The sequence below is a fragment of the Sebastes fasciatus genome, chromosome 20 (genome assembly GCF_043250625.1).
Source record: "Sebastes fasciatus isolate fSebFas1 chromosome 20, fSebFas1.pri, whole genome shotgun sequence".
Classification (NCBI taxonomy): domain Eukaryota; kingdom Metazoa; phylum Chordata; class Actinopteri; order Perciformes; family Sebastidae; genus Sebastes; species Sebastes fasciatus.
In genome coordinates, this window is record NC_133814.1 from 2,334,540 (window position 1) to 2,356,793 (window position 22,254).

The 22,254-nt window shown below is 40.0% G+C and overlaps 2 protein-coding genes across 8 annotated transcripts; both read right to left on the reverse strand.

The window, feature by feature from the left end:
* Positions 1-156: 156 nt before the first annotated feature.
* On the reverse strand, positions 157-8,539 carry tfam (transcription factor A, mitochondrial). Its single transcript, XM_074619862.1, has 7 exons — positions 8,259-8,539; positions 7,301-7,443; positions 5,735-5,805; positions 5,354-5,503; positions 3,384-3,479; positions 2,141-2,197; positions 157-2,016 (listed from the first exon to the last, which is right to left on the reverse strand). Exons 1-7 carry the CDS (start codon positions 8,345-8,347, stop codon positions 1,741-1,743), a joined length of 882 nt encoding a protein of 293 aa, XP_074475963.1. The 5' UTR covers positions 8,348-8,539; the 3' UTR covers positions 157-1,740.
* A 1,690-nt stretch (positions 8,540-10,229) lies between these two features.
* On the reverse strand, positions 10,230-21,084 carry ube2d1b (ubiquitin-conjugating enzyme E2D 1b). Of its 7 annotated transcripts, none has more exons than XM_074619866.1 (8): positions 20,856-21,084; positions 17,536-17,599; positions 16,270-16,301; positions 15,142-15,219; positions 13,663-13,768; positions 13,145-13,320; positions 12,950-13,043; positions 10,230-11,378 (listed from the first exon to the last, which is right to left on the reverse strand). In XM_074619866.1, the coding sequence occupies exons 1-7, from the start codon at positions 20,877-20,879 to the stop codon at positions 12,990-12,992; spliced, it is 534 nt and encodes a 177-aa protein (XP_074475967.1). In that variant the 5' UTR covers positions 20,880-21,084; the 3' UTR covers positions 10,230-11,378; positions 12,950-12,989. The 7 variants fall into 7 exon arrangements, with proteins under 7 accessions (XP_074475967.1, XP_074475964.1, XP_074475965.1 ...); XM_074619863.1 differs by having other exon boundaries at positions 13,135-13,320; XM_074619864.1 differs by having other exon boundaries at positions 12,950-13,001; positions 13,117-13,320.
* Positions 21,085-22,254: the final 1,170 nt, after the last annotated feature.

A 22,254-nucleotide genomic window follows, 5' to 3' on the forward strand; every position in this document is an offset into this window, starting at 1 on the left:
TTCTTATAAATGATAAGGGGGGGACTTGAAATTATTGAATTTCAGCTAAATCATATTGTGACTTTGAGGCTTCCGTAGTGCAGACAACACAGCCTAAACGTATTCTTCTTAATGTTGTTGCTTTCACGTGTAATTTTCAGGCACAATAAAAGGTCATTTTGTAGAAAGATGTATGTAAATTTTTATTCAGTAAACACACAATACAAAAGAATAAATGCAGTAGTTAATGCGGTCTGAATATAGTAGCACTAAATACATTCTACAAGCAAAAGAAACTCTGAAAATATGAAAATATGTCCCTCATAATTAACAAGTGTGTGTCCCAATACAAACATGAAAATCAGAAAGAATTGATTTTAGGACGATTAGCTGACTGGCTGAATTTCCTGAAGCATAAAGGAAGCTTCATACAGTGAAGTCATCCGAGGGGTGGATGACCCTTTATGCCACCAGAACATTATCATTTGGATGAAAGCGCTGTGGGGTAAAAAAAGGTAATTTTATTATCAACCATGACACTTTTTTTTTTTTTTTACAGCAGTTAATTAAACAAAAAGCATCTCGTATAAAGCTCGACTGGAACATTGCATAATTTGGAACTTTAAAACAAAACTTGGTGTTTAAAAAAAACTAAATGTCAGTCAATAATGTTGCTTGTGCCATAAATGACAAAAAGCATTATTTCACAGTTTGAGGTTGTGACTGTACAAAGTTATTATGCTAAATCAGCAACAGCGATGAGACAAAAAATTCAGTCCGGTTGCGTTCATGGGAACCGTGGTACCATCTGATCTTTAGAGGAAACACTTCCATAGGTGACATGTTCAGGATCACGCTGCTGGGATTATACTTTTTATTTATTTATTTTGTCAACAAAAACCCCTTGAAAATTCCAGGAACCATCCATCCATGATCTGTAACCACTTATACCAAATGCACTATTACCTCCTTTTTGCAAAAAACTACAGTGACCAGATGTGTTAGGAAATTACAGACCTTTTTTTTTTTTTTTTTTTTAAAACTATATATTTGTGAGGTGCTTTTAAAGATGTATGCCTTCAGTAGGAACCGATGGCTTGGGGGGATGGGGGCTGAGAGTCACAGACAGCGTAGGTAGGTATATAGAGACGAACTAACACATTGTTGGTTTAGGACTTTTCATTGGATTTGTTGACAAGACAAATAGAATAACACCAGACGTATTCTTTACATTAATACTCTTCATGAAATACCAAAAAATAGAACCATGTGATTGTTTTTGGGGTCTGCAACACTAACCTTTATATTCCCCCTCAAGTATGTTGTGGTTACACTCAGGGTTGTGAAACCTTTTAAACATTGCAGACAGAACAGTATCTATGCCTCCTATAATCACTTTAACACTTCACTCACATGTCTAAGCTTCTGAAATCATTACATTTCATCAAGTAACTCACTTTAACTAACCTTCAACAATCCATCAACTCAACTGACCAATCAGAGCCAGGATGTGTATTTGTAGAGTGACAATAAGATCACATTGTGCCTGGTGCAGTTTTCAAGTTTTTTATGGGTTATTGTGAAATGATCTTGATCCGTCTGAATGCTGTCAAAGCTTTTGCCCTGTTGAACCTAAGAGGCATTCATGACGACTGGGAAAAATGAACCAAGCAGAGCCTGGCCCCGGGTCATCACAACTACTGTCTCCAGTTGTCATGAACCCTCTTTCTTCTCCGCTAGACTCCAGTAGATAAACACATCTTATGTCTTCTTAGTAGTCCTGACAGTTTTCACAGAGCTACTTTTTGTCGTCTTCCTGCTCGTTTTTGACTTTCCTTTAGCGGTGACCTTCGTAACCGCTTTAGCCTTTTTTGTTCCTTTCTTGGCCGCCGGAGTTTTAGCAGCGGATCTTTTCTTGGCGGTCCGGGTCTGCTCTCGGATCAGGTCCTCTCGTCCGATCTCCATCATGTGGTCCTCCCACGACTTCATCTCGTTCTTGTAGCGGATTTTGTCGTCCTCGGCCAGCTGCGTGTAGGCCTGGAGAAGTGGAACAAACGGGAGGAGATCTGAATACAACACTGAACTTCTTGTTTCACACGTGTGTGGCAACGTGAAGAAGCCTTTAGAAGAATAAAGGATGTGTAATGATCGTGTGGCCAACCTGTTTCTGATGACTGAACAGATTCTTCCAGTCCTCCAACAGTGACTTCATCTTTGTCTGAAAGAACGACATCGGCAGAAACATCATATCAATGACTGTTGTTCAAAGCCATGGAAATCTCTTTTGCAATACAAGCACATAATCATATGTATCCCAGCTGCATGTCATTCCAGACAGAATTTAAATTGCCTTAAAGGGACCGTTTGTAACTTCTTACACGTATAAATCATTGCAGGTCGGTGTCCCATGCGCGCTCGCGTGTGGCTACGCTGTTCAGACTCAGACTCCAACACAAACTACACGGAAGCACCAAAACCTCTTGGTTGTATCTAGTGAAGCCCGTCTGTTAAACAGTGTTGGCCGCGGTCGGAGGACGTGGGGGAGACCGTAGCTTTGGTCTCCAGGACCGGAGTCTCTGCTGTACTCTGCTCCTCTGCCTGCTTGCCTTCACTCACACACCACGCTCATTCTCGCGCTTTCGCTCCACCTCTCACGTGCATGCGCGCACACTCCACACTGCAGAAGAGTTGGTTTAGCTCTGAGAATATCCAGTGAATGTTCAGTGGACGTTTGTGCAGAAATAACTGCTGCAGCTCCTCCAGACCAACAGAGGTTTCCCGTGTCTTGTGAAGTGATGGGGCTCCGCAGAGAGAAACGTTATCGTCTCCGACCAAAACTCCGGTGTCTCCCCTGTTCCCTCCGGCCGCGAGTGAAATATAGTGATATTGTGGTTTTAGCTGACGTGTGTCTCCTCACTGTGTTGAGCGATGCTTGTTCATGTCTATGTAGAGCGAGCAGAAGCGCGAGCAACAGGACGCTGACTTTCGTTGACTTAACGGCTACAGGTGTCGCTGTTAACAAGCAATTTCTGATTCTTGCAAACAGTCCCTTTAAGTTCATTTCAGTATAAACAGGTGTTGTTCTCCCAGTAGAGAAAGGTCACTTCTGAATTTTCATATGTAAAAAAATTCTGAAAAAGAGCAAATCGGGTGAATACAACAAGTTCTCTGCTAATTACAGCACTGAACGGATTTGTTCATAGAAGTCATTTTTGTAGTGTCTTCTTGATACTATGTCTCAGGTTTAAATGTTTTTTGTTCCATGACACCATGTGCAACTCACTTTGGTCTGACCAGTCACTGGCAGACCAGTCAATGCATCAATATTACTACCAGGGAGTATCTCATAAACCACCTTATGTCTGAACCCTCCATTTAAATGTCGTGGTGCTGTGGGTACTGACCGGTGTGGTGGTTCCTCTGGCCTCCTCGAAGTGCTCCGACATGAAGATGTTGAACGAAGAGCGAGGACGCTTGGGCTTCCCCAGGTTGGTCAACTCCTGGATCACAGACACACACACACACACACACACACACACACACACACAGAGGTGTCATATGTATTGTTTAACAAGATGACAACAGCTGATGTAATGGGGTTCAGTACTCAGATGATTTGGGGATATTACAGTTCATGTTCCACTCCCGTAGTAAGAGCTGAACTCAGACCTCTGGTTGTGTGCACCGTCCTGACACACTGCTTGCTACGGTGTGAGGGCTGGTGTGAAAACAGGACAAAATACTGTCAGCTAGTGTTGTCAAAGATATTGATATATTTAGTAACGATTACGATAACGTCATGATTTTTTATTTTTTCGAATAGTCGTTAAATTATAAGGAAAAATCGATTTGTTTATGCGACTATCGTCCTGTTTTAAAAATATATATATTTTCCTTTGTTTAAACCACCGCTGGCGCTGGCAGTAACATTACTACCGGTAAAACGTGTGTGGCACGTTCAGTTCGGCTCTTTTCTGTCAGCGCAGGTAGGTGTGTGTGTGTGTGTGTGTGTGTGTGTGTGTGTGTGTGTGTGTGTGCGTGCGTGCGTGCGTGCCCCTCCTGGTTTCAGCAGGTATATCAGCTGTTCGAGCAGCGGAACATATCGTCATTCAAAGCCGACAGAAACAAAATAAAACTCACCGCGAAATATAATCAACTAATTCCCAATGATTAGCGAATAGTATTTTTGCTTGGAATGCACATCCCTGGTATCCATACTAGAGCTGGGACGATCCACCCATCTCCCGATTCCATACAATCACGATGCTTGGGTGTCGTTTCGATACGTATTGCGATTTTTAAGTATTGCAATTCTACAAGTATTGTGATTCGATATTACGATTTATTGTGATTTTTGTTAACTTTTTTAACACTAGACCATGGGGAAGAAGCTGAATCAGACCCTTCTAGGGACTTTTACTTGGAAAATCTCTAAATACAATAAAATGTTTGATTTTCAGCATGTAAGTAGTTAGAGATATCCTGAAGTCAAATATATCAGTCATTGTCAGACATTATTTATTACATTTTTTCCAGCAACCCAAAAATGTCCCTCACAAATTAGTGGCATTTTCTTTTTAATTTATAAGGGGCATGTAATGTTTTATACTTCAGGTGAATATAATCCATCAATCTTATTTCGATATATGTATTTTGTATATACAGTTCCCTTTGTTAACACCTTATTTTGAAAACCAGACGTAGTCACACGTGTCTACTTCCTGTAACTTCTCCAAGGTGGTCTCTAGTTCTCCCGTCAGCTCCGTTCTCTTTATCCATCCATGGTCAGCTCCATCGGGGCCGTTTGAATGCAGAGAACATAAATGTCAGTATATTGGTGCTCTACAGTTGTAGCGTCGGCCCATTTGACCACGGAGACGAGAGCGACGGCCGGCTCGACCGCGCTGTTACCGCGATACGATAAAGTTCCCTGTGTCCGTGACAGAGTTAGCATGTAGCCGTGATGTCTAGCTCTGCTTTTCCTGTCAATGTGTGAAACCCAAAGTGTTTCCATCCTTTACTGGATGTGTAGTGTTTACCACGCTGGATTTAACATGTGAGGGTGCAGGTCGTATCCACGCGGACTCTCTGCTGTTTTCTACTTCCTCATTTCGGCTCGCGGCAGCCGGCTGGTTTGTTTTGATATCTCTGATATCTATCTTTTAATAAAAATATCGAACATAGTATCGAATACCAATATTTTTCAAAGTTATTGTATCAAAGTAAGAAATTCCAGTATTATTACAACACTACTCTCAGCAAAGTCAGACTTCTAAATAGTTTGAATATCAATTCTAAGATGTGTTTCTAATACACGAAAATCTATCTTGAAGCTCTTAACAAAAGAGCACCTGTCCACTACTATCTCTCTTACCCTCTTTTTGCGGATGGCCTTCCTCTTGGCCAGCCTCTGCCTCTTCTCCAAGGCTTGTTGCTGGACCTGTGCTGGGGTCAGCTGGGCCTGGTAGCGCTGGAGGTCCATCTTAAACTGCTCCTTGGCCCGCAGAGAGGCTTCTTCAAAAGGCTACAAGGGTTGAAATAGACCAACAAAACTTTGGTCACAACAGCAGACTGACAAATATGTCCATATGTGGAGAGACTGTATGACAACAGAAGATAAAGTGTATGTGTATCACAGAGATGATTGGCCACTTGCAACACAACCACTGCCTCACTCTATAATGTATGCACTCAAAGAACTATTAAAAACTTGAATAAAAGACATACAGTTCAACAAGTAAAGGCTTAAAAATACCTGTTTCTGTTCTGGGCTCATCGTTCTCCACTGCTGGGCGATCTTCCGGACAACATCCACCATTTTGATTTCTTAGGGCGATAATTATATGATCATCAACAACAGAATGTAGCATTTGAGTCCTTGATTTACGACAGAAAAATCTCAGATTAATCTAGCTCAGCTATGTGCTCTGAAATTACATTTCGATGTGATTTTAATAAGCTTCTTTCACAATGCTTATCGTACTACAAGCTGTGACTGCCATGTCAGTGCAGCAAGTTTTAGTCTTTTTTAGGGGGGTACAGGGGGTCTTTAGGGGGAGATAGCAGGTCAACAGTAGATGTCACATAGAATTGGTGTACATCATCTGAAAGCTGGAAACCTGAAGATTAATCTGAGATGCAGCTCAGCACTGTGTGTCAAGTTATTTTAGTCATGAATGAGAAATAAATATGAATTAATTAATTAAAATAAATGGTGATGCTGTATAAGGGTTCAGAATATTATGACAGAAGTATATGATGGTCATCCCCATGCTCTATTATGTCTCATATGTTGTTGCAGCAATTTTTGGGTTGATACCATTTGTTACACAGATTTGGTGCTAAATTTAACAATTGTTTACCACTGGAGAATTAATAAAAATTATCAATAATCCCACCAGAATACCACATTAAGACACCAAGACCTTGAGGAAAACCATAGAAAAAGCCATGCTCTGATTTGGTATCAAAAACATTTTGACATTTGGAGATTTCTGCAAGAATTGCAATTATTCGGCAATTGGATGGCGAGCACTTGTGTTGTGTAAACTGCTCAGAAACCCCCTTATTGTCAATGTAGCTAGGAAAGCCATCCATCCTCTGAATGCTCTAGGTCTCTAGTTTGATCCATCCATCCTCTGAATGCTCTAGGTCTCTAGTTTGATCCATCCATCCTCTGAATGCTCTACAGTAGGTCTCTAGTTTGATCCATCCATCCTCTGAATGCTCTACAGTAGGTCTCTAGTTTGATCCATCCATCCTCTGAATGCTCTAGGTCTATAGTTTGATCCATCCATCCTCTGAATGCTCTAGGTCTCTAGTTTGTGGCTGTAAAGTTTCATGAGGCTGTGATTATCCTAGAGGTCACCACAGGTCATTTTATACAGCGATTTAAAAAAAATGGTCTTGCTACAATGAAATGTCTCCTATGGGGACTAACATCATCACACATGAATACAGTTGGGCTCACTGGATCCACAAGAGTCTCAGCTTTACAGTGATACCCAACTTATGTAATTCAAGACTGTTTAGGGACCCCGGTATGCAGAAATATTCAAACACATAATTTCAAACAACACACATCAATCAACCCATTTTCATTTACATATAAAGGGTTCCCTTTGAAAATGGCCAAGCCAGTTTTTCCTCGCCACGATTTAGCCCAACTTTGGAGCGTTATTTAACCTCCTTCCTGACAAGCCAACATGACCTGGTTGGTACCGATAGATTCCTAAGGTCTTTTAGTTTCATATGAAATCTGTAGCTTTGGGTTTAAGAGTGAAGCTGCCTTCTAAAGAAGTATCAAGTGTTGCAGATTTACCTGGGCTTTGTCTGGTCATGGCTGGCTGCTGTTGCACGACATATCTCATGTATCCGTTCAAGGGTCTCTTTGGAGGCCCGCTGGCCTGAGTGGTCAAGCATTTCACCGGGTTGACGTATGCAGCAGGGAGGATACTGGTACACCTACAACATAAATATGATATAATGCAGAGAACACCCTAGCACCAGAACACACTAGTTTGAACATCTCTAAGGCTGAAACAATTGGGCAACTAATCGATTAGATTATTGGGGGGGTGGGGGAGGATCAGCAACTGTTTTGATAATTTGTTTCAGTCTTTTTTTCAAGCAAAAATGATGGAAAAAAATTCTCTGGTTCCAGCTTCCTCAAGAAAATAAATAACTTTGTTGCAGTTCTAAACATCTCTGTTTGTTAACTCATTAATTCAGCTAATCCCACAGACCAAAGCACTTCTTTCAATAAACGTGGATGGAGGTATTAGTTTCATTCACGTTATGTATTGCTTAAAGAACCAGATGTATGTTGTGGCCTCAGACTACACTAAAGGCAGACACCATTAAACTGCAACAGGCTTAAAGCTGCTGCACCTATTGACACGGGATTCTTCATGTTATCTGACTTTAACTAGCAGTCTTTCCTATTAACACACAAACGCCCTATATTCAATACATCCATGCCTATATTCCTGTTAGATATTAACACTGAGAGTTCCTCACAACCAAAGCCCTTGTTATTAAATTAACACATCAAAAAGTGTCTGTTATACAATCAGAACATAACCACATGTTAGTTGATTTAACACTAACCTCTCCTAATACCAATGGTGCCCTTATACCCGTTAAAGTATCTCATATTAATGATTAAAACGTGCATAGAACATGGCAAGAGAGCAAGCTAAAGCTAGCTACCACAGTGCAGTGTCTGTAGGCTAGCTAACACAGTGCAGTGTAGTAAGGGTAGGTGTAGGTTTAGCTACCTCGCCAGGGTGCTTGTTGTGCAGGAGAACACACTGAAGGACTTCGCCAACAAGCTAACACTTGCTGTGATTAAGTTGAACGGAGCCATGTTGGCGTCAGTAGCCGTTAAAGGACGTTAAGCAGAGGAATGAGAGAAACGCGGTGAATCCAGCGTGTCTATAACACACATTAGATGTTTCTCATTGGAGTCGAGCAGCTTCCCTCCATTGCTGCAAAGGCGCCTTGAGACTCCCCCGGTGCATTGTGGGAAACTGTCAAATCACCCGGATGGGCGTGATCTAGCAGGACGGACCAGTAAATACTCACTACATCCATGCAGTGGACAGTGCAGCGAGGGAGTAGGGTAGATATAGTATATAGTAGGGTAGATATGGTATATAGTAGGGTATATAACAAGCAGTAGACGTTCTTTGAGCGGACTGCAAGAGAGGGGCGTAACGTGAAGCAGGAGGCGTAACCAAAGAAGGTATATTGCTAAGAGGTGAAAGTCAGTTGTTCGTTCCATTGCAACATCACATCGCTTCCACCATTTCGGACTGAAGGCGACTACGTGGGGGGCTATTAAAACCATAGAGTAAAACATCCGCTTAAAAAGTGCCATATAAAAGTAAAAAGTAAATTATTTCTATTCTATTGTCATTTTCTACCAAAAAGGCATATGTCGAACAATAAAAATAGTTTAAATATAATAAGCGTTGTCAGTCCAAAACGGCGTCAGCGGCTGTTGTCTAAAAAACACCCGAGTTTCGTCTCTTTGCCAAAAAACTTGGAAGTTACACTTAAAGCTAAAGCTGCGGCTGACTAATACGCTACCTTGCTAATACCACCATGCTATCGTGCCACACTGGTTACAGAAGATGAGCCGTAGCCTATTAAAGTTGTCACTCATCTGGCGATAGTATTGTGCTTTTCTGCGCTGTAACAAGAGTGTGTAGATGAAACATAAATAACAATAAATTCCTTCTAATTCAGCGGCTAGTTAGCTAGCTAGCTAATGCCGCCTTGCTTCTCCTTTGAGTTTTAATGGCGGTTGGTGAACCATGTTAGAGGTGCACTGCCGCCATCTACTGGACTGGATTGTGGAGCAGTAGACTGGCAGGGAAAAAACAAAATGCTCTAGTCTAGTAACGGTTTCTCTTTAGTAATTAATTAGAAGATTGCATACTTTCCATGATGTCTTTCCGAACATACTCCACTATGTTATATTGTGTTGTCCAATTTGCATGAATTAGTCCAGATATTAATTCCCTTCTTCCATCATCATACCTGTTGCAATCTATCAGTAGCCTACATGTCTGACAGTTTCCATTTCATTAGTGTGTGCGTAGTCCAATAGGGTCATTGTCTATTGCACATAAATAGAGTAAAACATTATTATAAAAATGATTTGATGTATAATTACCACCACCACTCATAGAGAAAAAAATATTATAAAAATAAAGATTTGATGTATAATTACACCACTGCACATAAGACTAAAAAAATTTAAAAAAATAATGATTTGATTAATAATTACCACCACTGCACATAGTTAAAACTATTCTAAAAATATGATTTGAGGAATAATGACCACCACTGTACAGAGTAAAACAAATGTTAGGAAATATAACGATTTGATGAATTACCAGCACTGCACATAGTGAAAAATATTATGAAAGTATAAATATAATGTTGTGATAAACTAGCATTTGCAAAAATAAAAACATAATTATAAATGCATCATTTTAATACACTACACTCTACACAAATATGGGGCCAGGTACTATTCTGGCATAGAGAAACTGAAGGCTTTCTCCAATGTACCATTTATTGCTGGCTACCATAGACTAGGTAGTAATTACAACTGACTTAATCATATTAATGCCAAACAAAATGATCACTAAATTAGACCATGTCAACCGAACAAGATCACAAAATACAAACTGCCTTCCGCATATCAACATTAAGCTCAGTGATTAAAAACCATAAAGTCATGATAAAAACAGTACCATTCTTTAATTAAGTACAAAAGTTGCCACACAGGCCTCAAAGACACAAGTGTGAGACTGTTTACACAGGAACAGAAAATTTGATTTTTTTACCATTTCTATAGCATAGATAGATATACAGAGTGGAGGTCAAACAGAAGAACACATTTAACCCTTAGGTACAGGCTTCATTAGGTTAAAAATCAGATCTTTGTGCCTGTGTAAAGCCAACATCAGTGCTATTCTCAGGGGGGAAAGAGTACATCATTTTAATGACCGATTTACAATGTGATAATTCTAATTTAAATGAAATGTTCCAGAGGATTTTAATACTATACAATTAATAACAATAATAATAGGAAGAAGACAGTAATACATGATTTCACTTGAAATTGCTCCCGTTTTCAGGGAAACTGCAACAGTACATCGTTTCATTTCACTTCGTCTGCTACAAGATGTAAAAGAACTAAAAAAAAAAAAAAAAATCACCCACTACATGACATGTGTCAGAATGAGGGGCTTACATATTTGGCATTTACCCTTCCACATTCCCATGGTTCAGTGTGTTCCTTGCTGGCTGCTGATGGGCGCAGTAGAGACTGTACCTGGGCTTTTCCAGTTATGGAGCATGTTTGTCTAACATGTATGATATTCTGCTGCACTATTACTCAGCTCCTCTGGAAAAAAGGCTTGTCGCTGAATGGCATATGTTGGGATTTATGTCCTACAATCCACTAGTTTTACTTCAAAAATGAAGAGTGCTATTAAGCAATTTGTAATAAACTTGTGTTATAAATAAAAATTTCCTTGATGCAAAAACAACATGCCAAACTTTAAAATGTCACGGTATCCATGAAATGACCATAGGCAATCTTTCTCATCTGCTCAAAGTAAGACCCTCTGCTTCCTTTTGAAAAACAAAGAATGTGTAAGTCATGGTCTCAGATTAATAATAATGTTAATAACAGTTCAGTTTGATGGAAGTTACCCAGGATTACTTAATGATTCCATACTATAATTTACAGTGTGTTGTGACTTTTTTAAAAAAAAAGGAAGGAAAAAAAGAAAAATTCTCAGCATGTTTTTCTTCATCTTTTGTTTTTTCTTTACATGGCATACTTTTGGGTCCAATCTTTTGCTAGTTTGTTGTATCTGAGAGGAGGAAAGAAGAGAGTGAAGTAAGTGACTGATAACCACTGACAACATCAGGGGCCTGTACTACAAAGCAGGATTTATGGTTAGCGAGGTAACTTCAGGGTTAACCCTTCAGGGGTTTTCAGTCCTATACGAAGGTGGTTCACTTCTTACCGGGGGTAGATCGCCATGGTAACTGATGCTGAACACCTGACCTGCTCCGGAGCAGGTTATGTTCCAGATAAGAGATCAACTCATAAAAGCACCTCCTACTGACCAATCAGAGCTCGGTACGTTGATCGTATGATAATATTACACAAAGACGAAGAAGTTACAGTCATAATACAGACTAAAACAACACAGTTTAAACTGACAGATGAAAGAATGACAGCTGGCTGTTGAATTATGTTTTTATATATATTTTTTTTTTTACTTGCTCTCAATCTGTTTCACACCGCCGGAGACGAGGACGCAGCTGAAAAAGAACGCTGAAATAGTCAGACACGCCACATTGTTGTCAAAGGGCATAATGAATCTATTCATCCATTATACTCTGAAAGCTTTTTATAATATCACTGCCCAATCTAGACGACTATATCTGACTTTTGAGTATTTGGTTAAAGGTCCCGTATTATAAAAAAGTGTGATTTTCATGTTTTTTATTATAAAGCAGGCTTAAGTCCTATATAAATAATGTGAAAGTATCCAAACGCGCAATCCACAGGGAAATACCCGTATTGAATGCCCGTATTCAGAAACTCTGCATTTGAAACAAGCTGTCAGGATTTCTGTCCATTTGTGATGTCACAAATATACAATATTTAGACCCTTTACACAGATTTAAACGTAAACATTCTAAATGTGTCCCAGTTTATTCCTGGTTGCAGTGTTTGCAAATGTCATCAGCTGACAGGAAGTGCACATGGACCCAAGCTGTTTTCCGTCGCAATTCCGTCAAAATGCGCTAAAACGGAGCGTTTCAGACAGAGGATAAATACAGGCATATTCAGACCGATAGTATGAGGAAAATAAAGTTTTTTTGAACATTACATTATGTAAACATGTTCTAGTAGAAACACAAAATACAAGTATGAACCTGATTATGAGCACGATATGGGACCTTTAAATTAATAAATCTGTTAATTTACGCATTCACACATCTGCAATTTTTTCTTTTAACAGCTGTCCTTCCTGCATTTGGCAACTTCAACTGTGTTAATTTTAGACTGGATTATGTGTTTACCTTCTTCGTATTTGTCTAATATTATAGTTTGCTCTTGGCTCTGCTGACAGTAGACTTGTTAATGTCTGTGATTGGTCACATGCTGCAAACACCGCACCGTTCATGTGAACGTGTTCTTAACCAGACCGAGAAACCCCTGGGTTGATTTACCGAGGTGATAACCACCGTCGTAGGATCGCTTAGCGGGATCTCGTTTGTTAGGGTTAGTGAAGCCAGATAAGGAGAAGATACCCTGGGTATGTTGAACTGGCTTCGTAGTACAGACCTCTGGTACACATGTCACCTGATGTTGTTATTGATATTAAAGGACAATAAAGGACCACCCTGAGCCTGAGTTTATACTTACTTGTCTTTGTCGTTCTTGTACATGTGTGCTATGTCTGGAACTAAGGGGTCGTCTGGGTTTGGATCACAAAGCAATGAACATATGGACAATAAAACTGGAATGAAGAGGAATTTAAAAAGATCTCATTAGTCAACAATGTAGATAAAGGGTTTTTAAAATGAGCCTACCCCCAGATAGATCCCTACTTGTAGTCACCGGGAGTGATGAGTTTCGTGTCCCTGTGCACCCAGTCAGCATGGACTGGGAAGTGGGAGGGGAGGGGATGCTGTACGAAACTAAAGATTTAAATTCTGGACAGCACTTGCATTCATTAGTTATTCCCACAAGAGAAACAAGAAGAAAAACACTGGGATATTTGTGCACTGAAGAGTCTATGAAAAGTATTACGTTGATCAAGGACGAGAGTAGAGAGAGAGAGAGAGAGAAAGATTTGAAAAGTGTGGTACAATAAATCCACATGAATAACTTCCTCAAAAATGAATACACGCTTTAACATTTGGAATCAAATCGTAAACATGCAGGTGAGTATGGATTCCAGTGTATTATTGAATTGCCTTTACTGTACACTGCTGGAAAGCCCCGCAACAGTTTCTTCAAGTTGAATGAAATATAAAATACAGAAAACATAAAAAAAACTGACGTAAGATCAAAATAAAGACATAATGGAGTTGCTGTTGCAGTTACAGTTGACACAGTGATAGACTGTAAATTACCTTTAGACACTGTTAGTGCTGGAGACCACTGTGACCGTAGAATGTCCAAACAGATACTCCCGTTGCTGTTTATATTTGGGTGATAAATCTTAGTTGTGAATGCTACCTGTGAAAAAGAAAAAAACAACAACAGTCACACAGGTGTGTATGAGCAGAGAAGATTATTTTCCTTCCAGATACAGATTCCGATACCTAAACTTACGGTATCGGCCGATATCGAGTACCGATTCAATACCAGCGTGATAACGTGCGGAGAATAGTGTGCATATTTAAAACCTGCTAAGAATCAGTATGTAGTATGGAATTGGGACACGGCGACAGTTTTAATAATATCATGTAGATGGATGCAGTGCTATTCTACGTTATTATAGACCGAGTACGTTCGATGAGCATAGCCTGGTTGAACCCCCTACTGTTTAGCAAAACGCTGCCTAGAAACGCAAATGGCAGGAATTCAGAGGCTCAGGAACTATATTTTATGATGTTTCAAACAGAAAAGCGAGATCAGCAAGTTATATCCATCCATCCATCTGCAACCGCTTATCCCGTTAGGGGTCGCGGGGGGGCTGGAGCCGATCCCAGCCGACATTGGGCAAAGGCAGGGTACACCCTGGACAGGTCGCCAGTCCATCGCAGGGCTGACACATAGAGACAGACAACCATTCACGCTCACACTCACACCTACGGGCAATTTAGAGTCCACAATTTAACCTAACCTGCATGTCTTTGGACTGTGGGAGGAAACCGGAGTACCCGGAGAAAACCCACGCTAACACGGGGAGAACATGCAAACTCCACACAGAAGGGTCCCAAGCCGGATTCGAACCTGCAACCCTCTAGCTGTGAGGCGCCAGTGCTAACCACTGCACCACCGTGCAGCCCCTAGCAAGTTATATATGAACAAATAATATTTTGAATTTGATGACATATAGGGATGCACCGATACCGATACCAGTATCAGGTATCGGGTCCAATACTGTGCTCGTGTACTCGTATTCGCAAAACGACACCGATAAAACGGCACCGATACCACTTTACAGCAGCGTGACGTTAACCTCTCTTCACCATCTTTCGGGTCCTATCACATGCGCTCCACCTCCCCGACGGTGCTGGCAAGACGGGCCGGTGGTGCACCCGACCCCACGGGGTCGGGATCCCAACTCAGCCGGCGCGCGGTGCATCCCTAATGACATATGGCATTTTGTTAGCAAGAGGGCCATGGTATAAGCTTCATAATGCCCACCAAGTTTGTATGTTTCATAACGGATTCTGGAAGAAAACCACCTTCTGCTTGTTCTTAGCCTAGGAACAAGCATCCGTTACAATCATGAAATGTACAACTTGTCAGGTATTATACTTTACATAATTGATGAGATAGAAGAGGTTTCCAGGACCAGAGGGTTTCCTGACTGTACAACGACCACAATAAATTACACTGAATGACGGGCCAAAGCTTTGAGTAACCAAACCGGCTCTTACCTTTGGTGGCTTGAATGGGTAGTCGGTGGGGAAGTGGATTGTGAGAAAGAAAACTCCTCCTTGGTAAGGACTGTCACCCTGACATAAAGACATGTCAGACATTGCTGTCAGTCAAATATTTCTCACTGAAAAGCATTCAGCTGGAACCAAATAACAGGAGCTAAGAACAGGGGTTTCAGGAAGCTCAAGCTCTCTTTGAGTTATCTGGATTTTGAAGCCTAACACTGGTGATTTGGGTTTACTGCTGTCACAAAGCCGTTGTTACCAACCAGCTGTATGTGTGTCCACATTGAAAAAGGGAAGTTCGTAATTAATTACAAGCCAATCACACACACAATGCTGACAAATCAAGAGCAGTAACTTAAATGTGATTTACTCTCCATAGGAAATTATGGCTTTGCAGCAGCAGACAGTAATAGACAGCAGGGTAAAATATTTCGACTATCCACTTTATTCTCGGGGGCGTTACTGTAGAAATGATTATGGGCGTAACTTCCGGTGAGGTAGCAAAAGTAGCAGTAAGCTAGTTAGTCCCATAGGCCAACGATAGTGGCTAACCGCCAACGGCGCTTCTTTTGAAAGAAATTTGCCTTCAATTTATCAAATCCTGCTTTATTTTTAACAGATATTTAACGTTAAATATTGCATTTTCTAAAAATGTCTTTGCGGAGCTGTGGTACTTGTGCGCTGTTCGCGGCTGTACTAACAACCAGACGAAGCTGAATGTGTGGCTTCAACAACAGTGTGTTGAACTTGAATTTCTCATATCTGTTTGTTTTAACAACTTTTTTTAAATCAGATTTTATGCATGGTGGTTTTTCGAATATATTTGGGTACTACAAGTGCCAAAAAACATGCACATTTAATTTCCTCTTTAAAGTCCTTTATCATACAATCAGTATTTGCTAATAATGCTTAAAAAATATAAAGTAATACGAGGTGAAGCAAAACTATCGAAAGGAAATGCAAAAAATGCTCCAAACAAATCCCCACTGTGGTCTTAAAGGCCTATGTCAAACAATGGTAAACAAGTCCCAATAGCTACTAAGAGACCATTACTAATGTAGCACAAACACAGCAGTCTGTATGAGAGGACTGAAAGCCTTAAAGTGATGGTGTGATACTCACCGGACCCATTATGGTCGCCTGCCAATGAAACACTAAAAGCAATTTAAAAGAGAGAAAGAGAGAGACACACAAGAAAATGTGAGCTGTACACGTCACAGACAAATGTTCATCAGCCATCATTCATCATAGACTTGTGTCGATTGGCGATCAGCTCTTCTATCTACGATTGAGGAGATGATCGACGATTAGTTTTTCCTACGCCGATATTAGGGGGATTTTAACTGATTTACTATCAGAACTAACAGTAAATTCTAAAAAATAATCTCTAGAATCTGCGCCCTACTGTGCAATTAGAGTCGGGATGCACCGATTTATCGGGTGAACATCGGGATTGGCCGATATTCGCCTTGCTGACTGCAACCGGCCTATAAAGATGACATGGCAAATAAGATGACCCTCGCCGATGGCAGTGGCAAACGTTTATCTGTTGTGTTGCATCAATTTTGCGCCGTGTTGTGTTGGTTAAATGTCGTGTTGGTTATTTGCGGTCGGTCTTGGACAACAGTAACTAGCTGCTGACTCAGAGAAGAAGCCAAGGGCTAGACACGACTCTGACATAGACGGTGCTGTACGCACGTGTGGTTTGTTTACGAATAAAAGTGAAAGAAAAAGGTTGTCCGTGTGGGAGTATTACACTGTCTCAGAGCAGGGTCTGAAATGAACTTTTTTCACTTCCTGCCACACAGAAATTTTATCTGTCTCTTTTGAAATCTCTGCGCTAAATGAAGGAATAACATTTTAGATCTGATGTCATTCAATGTTCAATATATTTTACATAAAAAACATTGTATGCATGGTAAATGACAGTGTTCGAATTACACCGTGGCTTCTGGGTGAGCCCTATTATTGGGGGGTGGTAGGGTACTATACACTGTACTGTACTGTACTGTACTGTAGGATGTCCAACTGAATGCTTTGAGTATGATTGTCCGATCATAGTTTTGCAACTGCAACTAGGCACAGGAGGACTGTCAGGCTTTGGAGTCTTCCAGCTGAGGTGGAAAACACTTGTTTCAGTTCAGTTCAAAGATTCATAGTCACTGAAGTTCATTTTTTTTTTTTTCCTGAGTTAAGCAATCGCATCACTGTTCAAATGCACTTCAGTACACACCTCAGTAAATGAAACGCACCAGCGCTCAAAGACATTTTAGTATGTAAAACAGTAGGTGAACAATTCACTGTTAAAACAACGATACAATAAGAGAATGCATCACCGCTCATGAGATGCGTGAGAAATGATGACATGAAATGTGCACGTGTACTCACAGTCATCCCCCACTGGTCCAGCAGAGCACTGTGCTGGAGGGTCTCTCTGCAGGTCATGCAGCTCCTGCTCAATGCAGTAGAAATACGACTGTTAGTTATTCAGCTAAATGGGTCAAATGTAATACTCTTCTTTTTTACTTCAATAACTTGAGATCACATTTGAAATGAATTTTGTGGGGACTTTTGTGATATTTCTCCTGTTGACTCCTCTCTCCCATAATATCAACACAGTTTTGTTTCTTTTTTTTTGTCAAACTATTGGTTTAAGGTCAACTTTCACGTAAATACAATTGCTTTTTCCCCCACTAACTTCTCTCTTCTTCCAACTGGTGTTAGTGCCACCATTGTGTTAGGCGTACTCCGGCGGTCCTTGCCTGGGTAAATGTCGATGTCTTTCCACAACCCCAGTTTTAAGACAGGCTTGCTGTTCATTTCCGAGCTCAAACTAAGATATACCTGGCAACATAAATTGGTTATCTTCTCAGATGTTAGGCACAGAAGATATAACACTTACTATTCATAGTCCTGGTTAGTGCCCCTTTAAGACAACATTAAAAGTAATGCATTTGAGAAGTTTGGCTTATTTTGTGAATAAGAATAAGGTTTTTGTAGAACCGGTTCATCAAAGTAAGGTATCTGAACGGAGTTTGCTGGTGTCATAAAGATTTGAACAATACAAAGCCTTAATCCCTGACCAGGACAATTTTCAGTTTTTTGGATGAATAACTTCATTGTGATTTAGCCAATTATTACACCATCATAAAGCATTTGAAAAGCAAGAAAAAATATGTCAGGGTATTGTAAGATTGTAAATGTAAGTAAAATAGTTAAGATAAAGGTTCATTATTTATTTGATATGTCACTAATTATCAAACATCAGCAGCATCAGCATTGCGCATCAGTTAAAGGATGCACAAGGATTTGTGTGTGTTGGGTAAAAAAAATTATTAGCTACACAAGGATATTGGCCAAATAGCAGACATCCCTTCTTGATTCTGCAGTGGCAAATAACTTGCCCCAAAAGGGCCTGCATTTTCCTGAAGCCCTCCTCCCCTCAGGTTACCTCCTGGTTGGAAAGGAGTAGCATGATGGAGAAGATCGTTCAAGATCTTCCCTAAGGGGAGCTATACCCGTGTTAAAGCTTTCATAAAGTGCACACAAGTTAGTTAAAGGTCTCATAGTACAAAAAGTGAGATTTTCACATCTTTTTTTATTATAAAGCAGGTTTAAGTGCTGTATAAATACTGTGAAAGCATCACAACGCTCAATCCATGGAGAAAGACACAGCCCATATTCAGAAACTGTGCCTTTAAACGAGCCGTCAGGATATCCGCAACTTTGTGATGTCACAACTAATTTCATAGTTTTAAACATTGTAGATGTGTCCCAGTTTATTTCCAGTTGCAGTGTATGTGAATAACATCAGCTGACAGGAAGTAAACAAGGACCCAAGCTGTTACCTAACAACGCAATTCCGTTGAAATGTGCTCAAACAGAGGCTTCGTCCGAAATCGCATACTATGCACTACATACTCGATAGCTGCACTATCGTTCAACATACTTTAGTGTGTCTAAACAGTAGTGTGTATCTTTTCGGACACACTGAGTAATAATTTACGTCGTCACTTCCTGAGAGCCTCCTTGCCGGTTGCAGACTTGTAACCATGGTAACCCTTGTCAACCTCATGTGACAAAAAATGACAGTTTGTAGAATCAAAGTCTGAACTAATTTGAGATATATATTACAAAGTGAAATCTTATACTTACAGTTAAATTGAAGCGTTATTGACGTGACTGAGCTGTCTGTCAACGTCCGCTATGAACGTTGTTTACTAATTACTGCCGCATTGCATTGTGGGATATTTATGTTGCCGTAGTGTCCAGCCGTATTTAACTCGCGTACTATTAGTTTCATACTAATGTTTCAGACATACTAAAACATCTCACATACTGTTTCAACCTACTACATAGCATGTTAGTATGGAATTTGCGATGCAACCTATGTGAAAGGCATCAGCTGACAGGTAGTAAACATGGACCCAAGCCGTTACCTAGCAACGCAATTCCGTTGAAATGTGCTGAAACAGGGCACTTCAGATAGATACAGGGTAAATACAGGCATACTCAGGCAGACAGGATGAGAAAAATGTGTTTTTTGAACATTACAGCATGTAAATATGCTCTAGTAGAAACACTAAATACTAGTATGAACCTGAAAATGAGCATGATATGGGACCTTTAAATCACGTGTATGATTCATCACATCATATTATTTCCTACTTTCCGATGCAAATTGTGGCCTTTGTGGTTGTTCAGAGCTTCCCTGGTGTCTATCCACTTCTAATATTCCACTAAGGCAGTTCCTCCTGACTGACAGCATTAACTAAATGTATGGTACCATTTGTGATGTCACAAATGTACAATATTTAGACCATTACACGGTTTTAAACGTAAGCATCCTAAATGTGTCCCAGCTTATTTCCTGTTGCAGTGTATGTAAATAACATCAGCTGACAGGAAGTAAACGTGGATCCAAACTGTTGCCTAGCAACGCAATTCCGTTGAAATGCACTAAAACGGAGCGTTTCAGACAGAGGGTAAATACAGGTATAATCAGGCAGACAGTACGGGGAAAATAAAGTTTTTTTTTAACATTACAGCATGTAAACATGTTCTAGTAGAAACACAAAATACAAGTAGGAACCTGAAAAGGAGCACGATATGGGACCTTTAAAGGCTGATGACTTCTTAAACTACTGCAAGATACAGTCTTTTCTCTACATCATGGAAGGAATAACAGGAAAGGTGAGGTGTGCATGGTAAAGGTATGACAGCCATAACACGGAGAAACAGACAGGAAATGAATGACACTGTGTGTTGAGCAGTAACTTCCTACTGGTCACTGCAGGACTTGTACTGTATACCACCAAGAGGACAAGGAAGTTACAAGTCCAACAGGGCTGCTGTCCGCTTACTTTGACAAGTTAGAGAACAACACACAGTGAAACAGCTTCAACAACACTGACTGACTGACATGGAAGCAGCCAGAGAGAGTAACGTTAGTTACTAGGCTACCGTTAGCTCCATTATTAGCGAGCTAGCAGTGAACAGTGTAGTAGTCATTGGCTGCTGAATCTGTTCTGGCAGGTGTCAACAAACCAGTTATCTCCCCAGAAACGCTCCGTAGCCAGAAGTGTCTTTAATGTTGGTCATTAACGTTGTTAATAATCCTTTTAGTGTAAATTATCATGTGTATGTTAGCCTCTGCTGGGCCAGTTAGCTAGCATTAGCTGGCTAACCCAGCTAGCCCATCACATTACCTTCTGTATTCTCTTCAGAGCCATGTTGACTGATCTGATGCAGTTTGCTCCTCAACTCACGTCCAATCGCTCTCTAATTGAGTTTCAGTATTATTGCTGTTGAAGTCAGCTGGCTGTAGTTTATTCCCTGAGTACTTCCACAGCCGGGGATGTGTTTGTGTTTTTATAAAAACCCTCTTTTGTTTCTGCCTTCTCCTGTTTACGGTTGCTCTTCCGAGGTGCATCATGGGAAACGTAGTTCTGAATATTGACATTTGGTGTAAGTGAATACATCCGTGGGAATGACCAGTCTTCTACTTCTTTTTGGTTTAATTTACAGAAGAATCTCTCAAAACATTTTGAAAAACATATCATACTAACAAAGATTGAGATATTACAACAATCCCAGTTTTTTGGCAGATGAGATATTCATAATTAATTTGCTTATTATCCTAGCAAAATATTATATACATAAAATGATATGGCTTAAAAGAATACCCTTTTTTTTTTAAAGATACTGATTTTAAAACATTTGACTATGATTGAAAACCTAAAACTAAAAAATTCTAAATTGACTAAAACTATTAAATTGTTTATAGACATTTAAACATTTAGACATTTAAAAATTGTTTAGCAGACCCCAAATGTTTTTTTATTTTGTTTTGTTTTTATTCATCTTCCTTTCCTTACAGTTTATTTGTTGTATAATTCATAATTTATTTGTATATTATTTTTATACTGTAAAATATTGATATCACAAATACACAATATATAAATCATTACACGGTTTTAAACAGAAACATTCTAAATGTGTTCCAGTTTATTTCCTGTTGCAGTATATGTAAATAACATCAGCTGACAGGAAGTAAACATTGACCCATACTGTTGCCGAGCAACGCAATTCTGTTGCAATTCCGTTGAAATGCACTAAAACGGAGCATTTCAGACAGAGGGTGAATACAGGTACATCCAGGCAGACAGTATGAGAAAAATAAAGTTTTTTTTAACATTACATCATGTAAACATTTTCTAGTAGAAACACAAAATACAAGTATGAACCTGAAAATGAGCACGATATGGGACCTTTAAATATATTAACACATATTTCTAGGTCGCATCACCAGCGTGCTATCTAAAAACACACACTGGGGCGCCTTTATGCTGCCGTTGTTTCGTTTAGTGTGAAAAAGCAAAGCCAGTATAACGGCAGATCTTCTTTACAGCAGTATTGCAGCATCTCTGTGTAAAAGGGGCTCTGGAAACACACAGCCAGTAAAGTGATTCCAACTCCCTACTGCTGCTGGCCAGTGGCTAACACTGTGATGCTAACACACGCTTACTGCTATCAGTCACACCGGAGGAGCTGATGGGCCACGGCTCCAATGGTTTGAATTTGGACAACAGTACGTATTTTACAATA

Excerpts from the sequence above, each read along its gene's own strand:
- tfam (XM_074619862.1), bottom strand. The coding sequence starts at position 8,347 with ATGGCTCCGTTCAACTTAATCACAGCAAGTGTTAGCTTGTTGGCGAAG. Across the intron at positions 5,504-5,734 it reads TGAGCCCAGAACAGAAACAG|CCTTTTGAAGAAGCCTCTCT; the intron begins GTATTTTTAAGC and ends CAACCCTTGTAG. Across the intron at positions 2,017-2,140 it reads TGTTCAGTCATCAGAAACAG|GCCTACACGCAGCTGGCCGA; the intron begins GTTGGCCACACG and ends CCACTTCTCCAG.
- ube2d1b (XM_074619863.1), bottom strand. The coding sequence starts at position 20,879 with ATGGCTCTGAAGAGAATACAGAAG. Across the intron at positions 13,321-13,662 it reads AGCACTAACAGTGTCTAAAG|ACTCTTCAGTGCACAAATAT; the intron begins GTAATTTACAGT and ends TACTTTTCATAG. Across the intron at positions 13,044-13,134 it reads ATCACTCCCGGTGACTACAA|TTTTATTGTCCATATGTTCA; the intron begins GTAGGGATCTAT and ends TCTTCATTCCAG.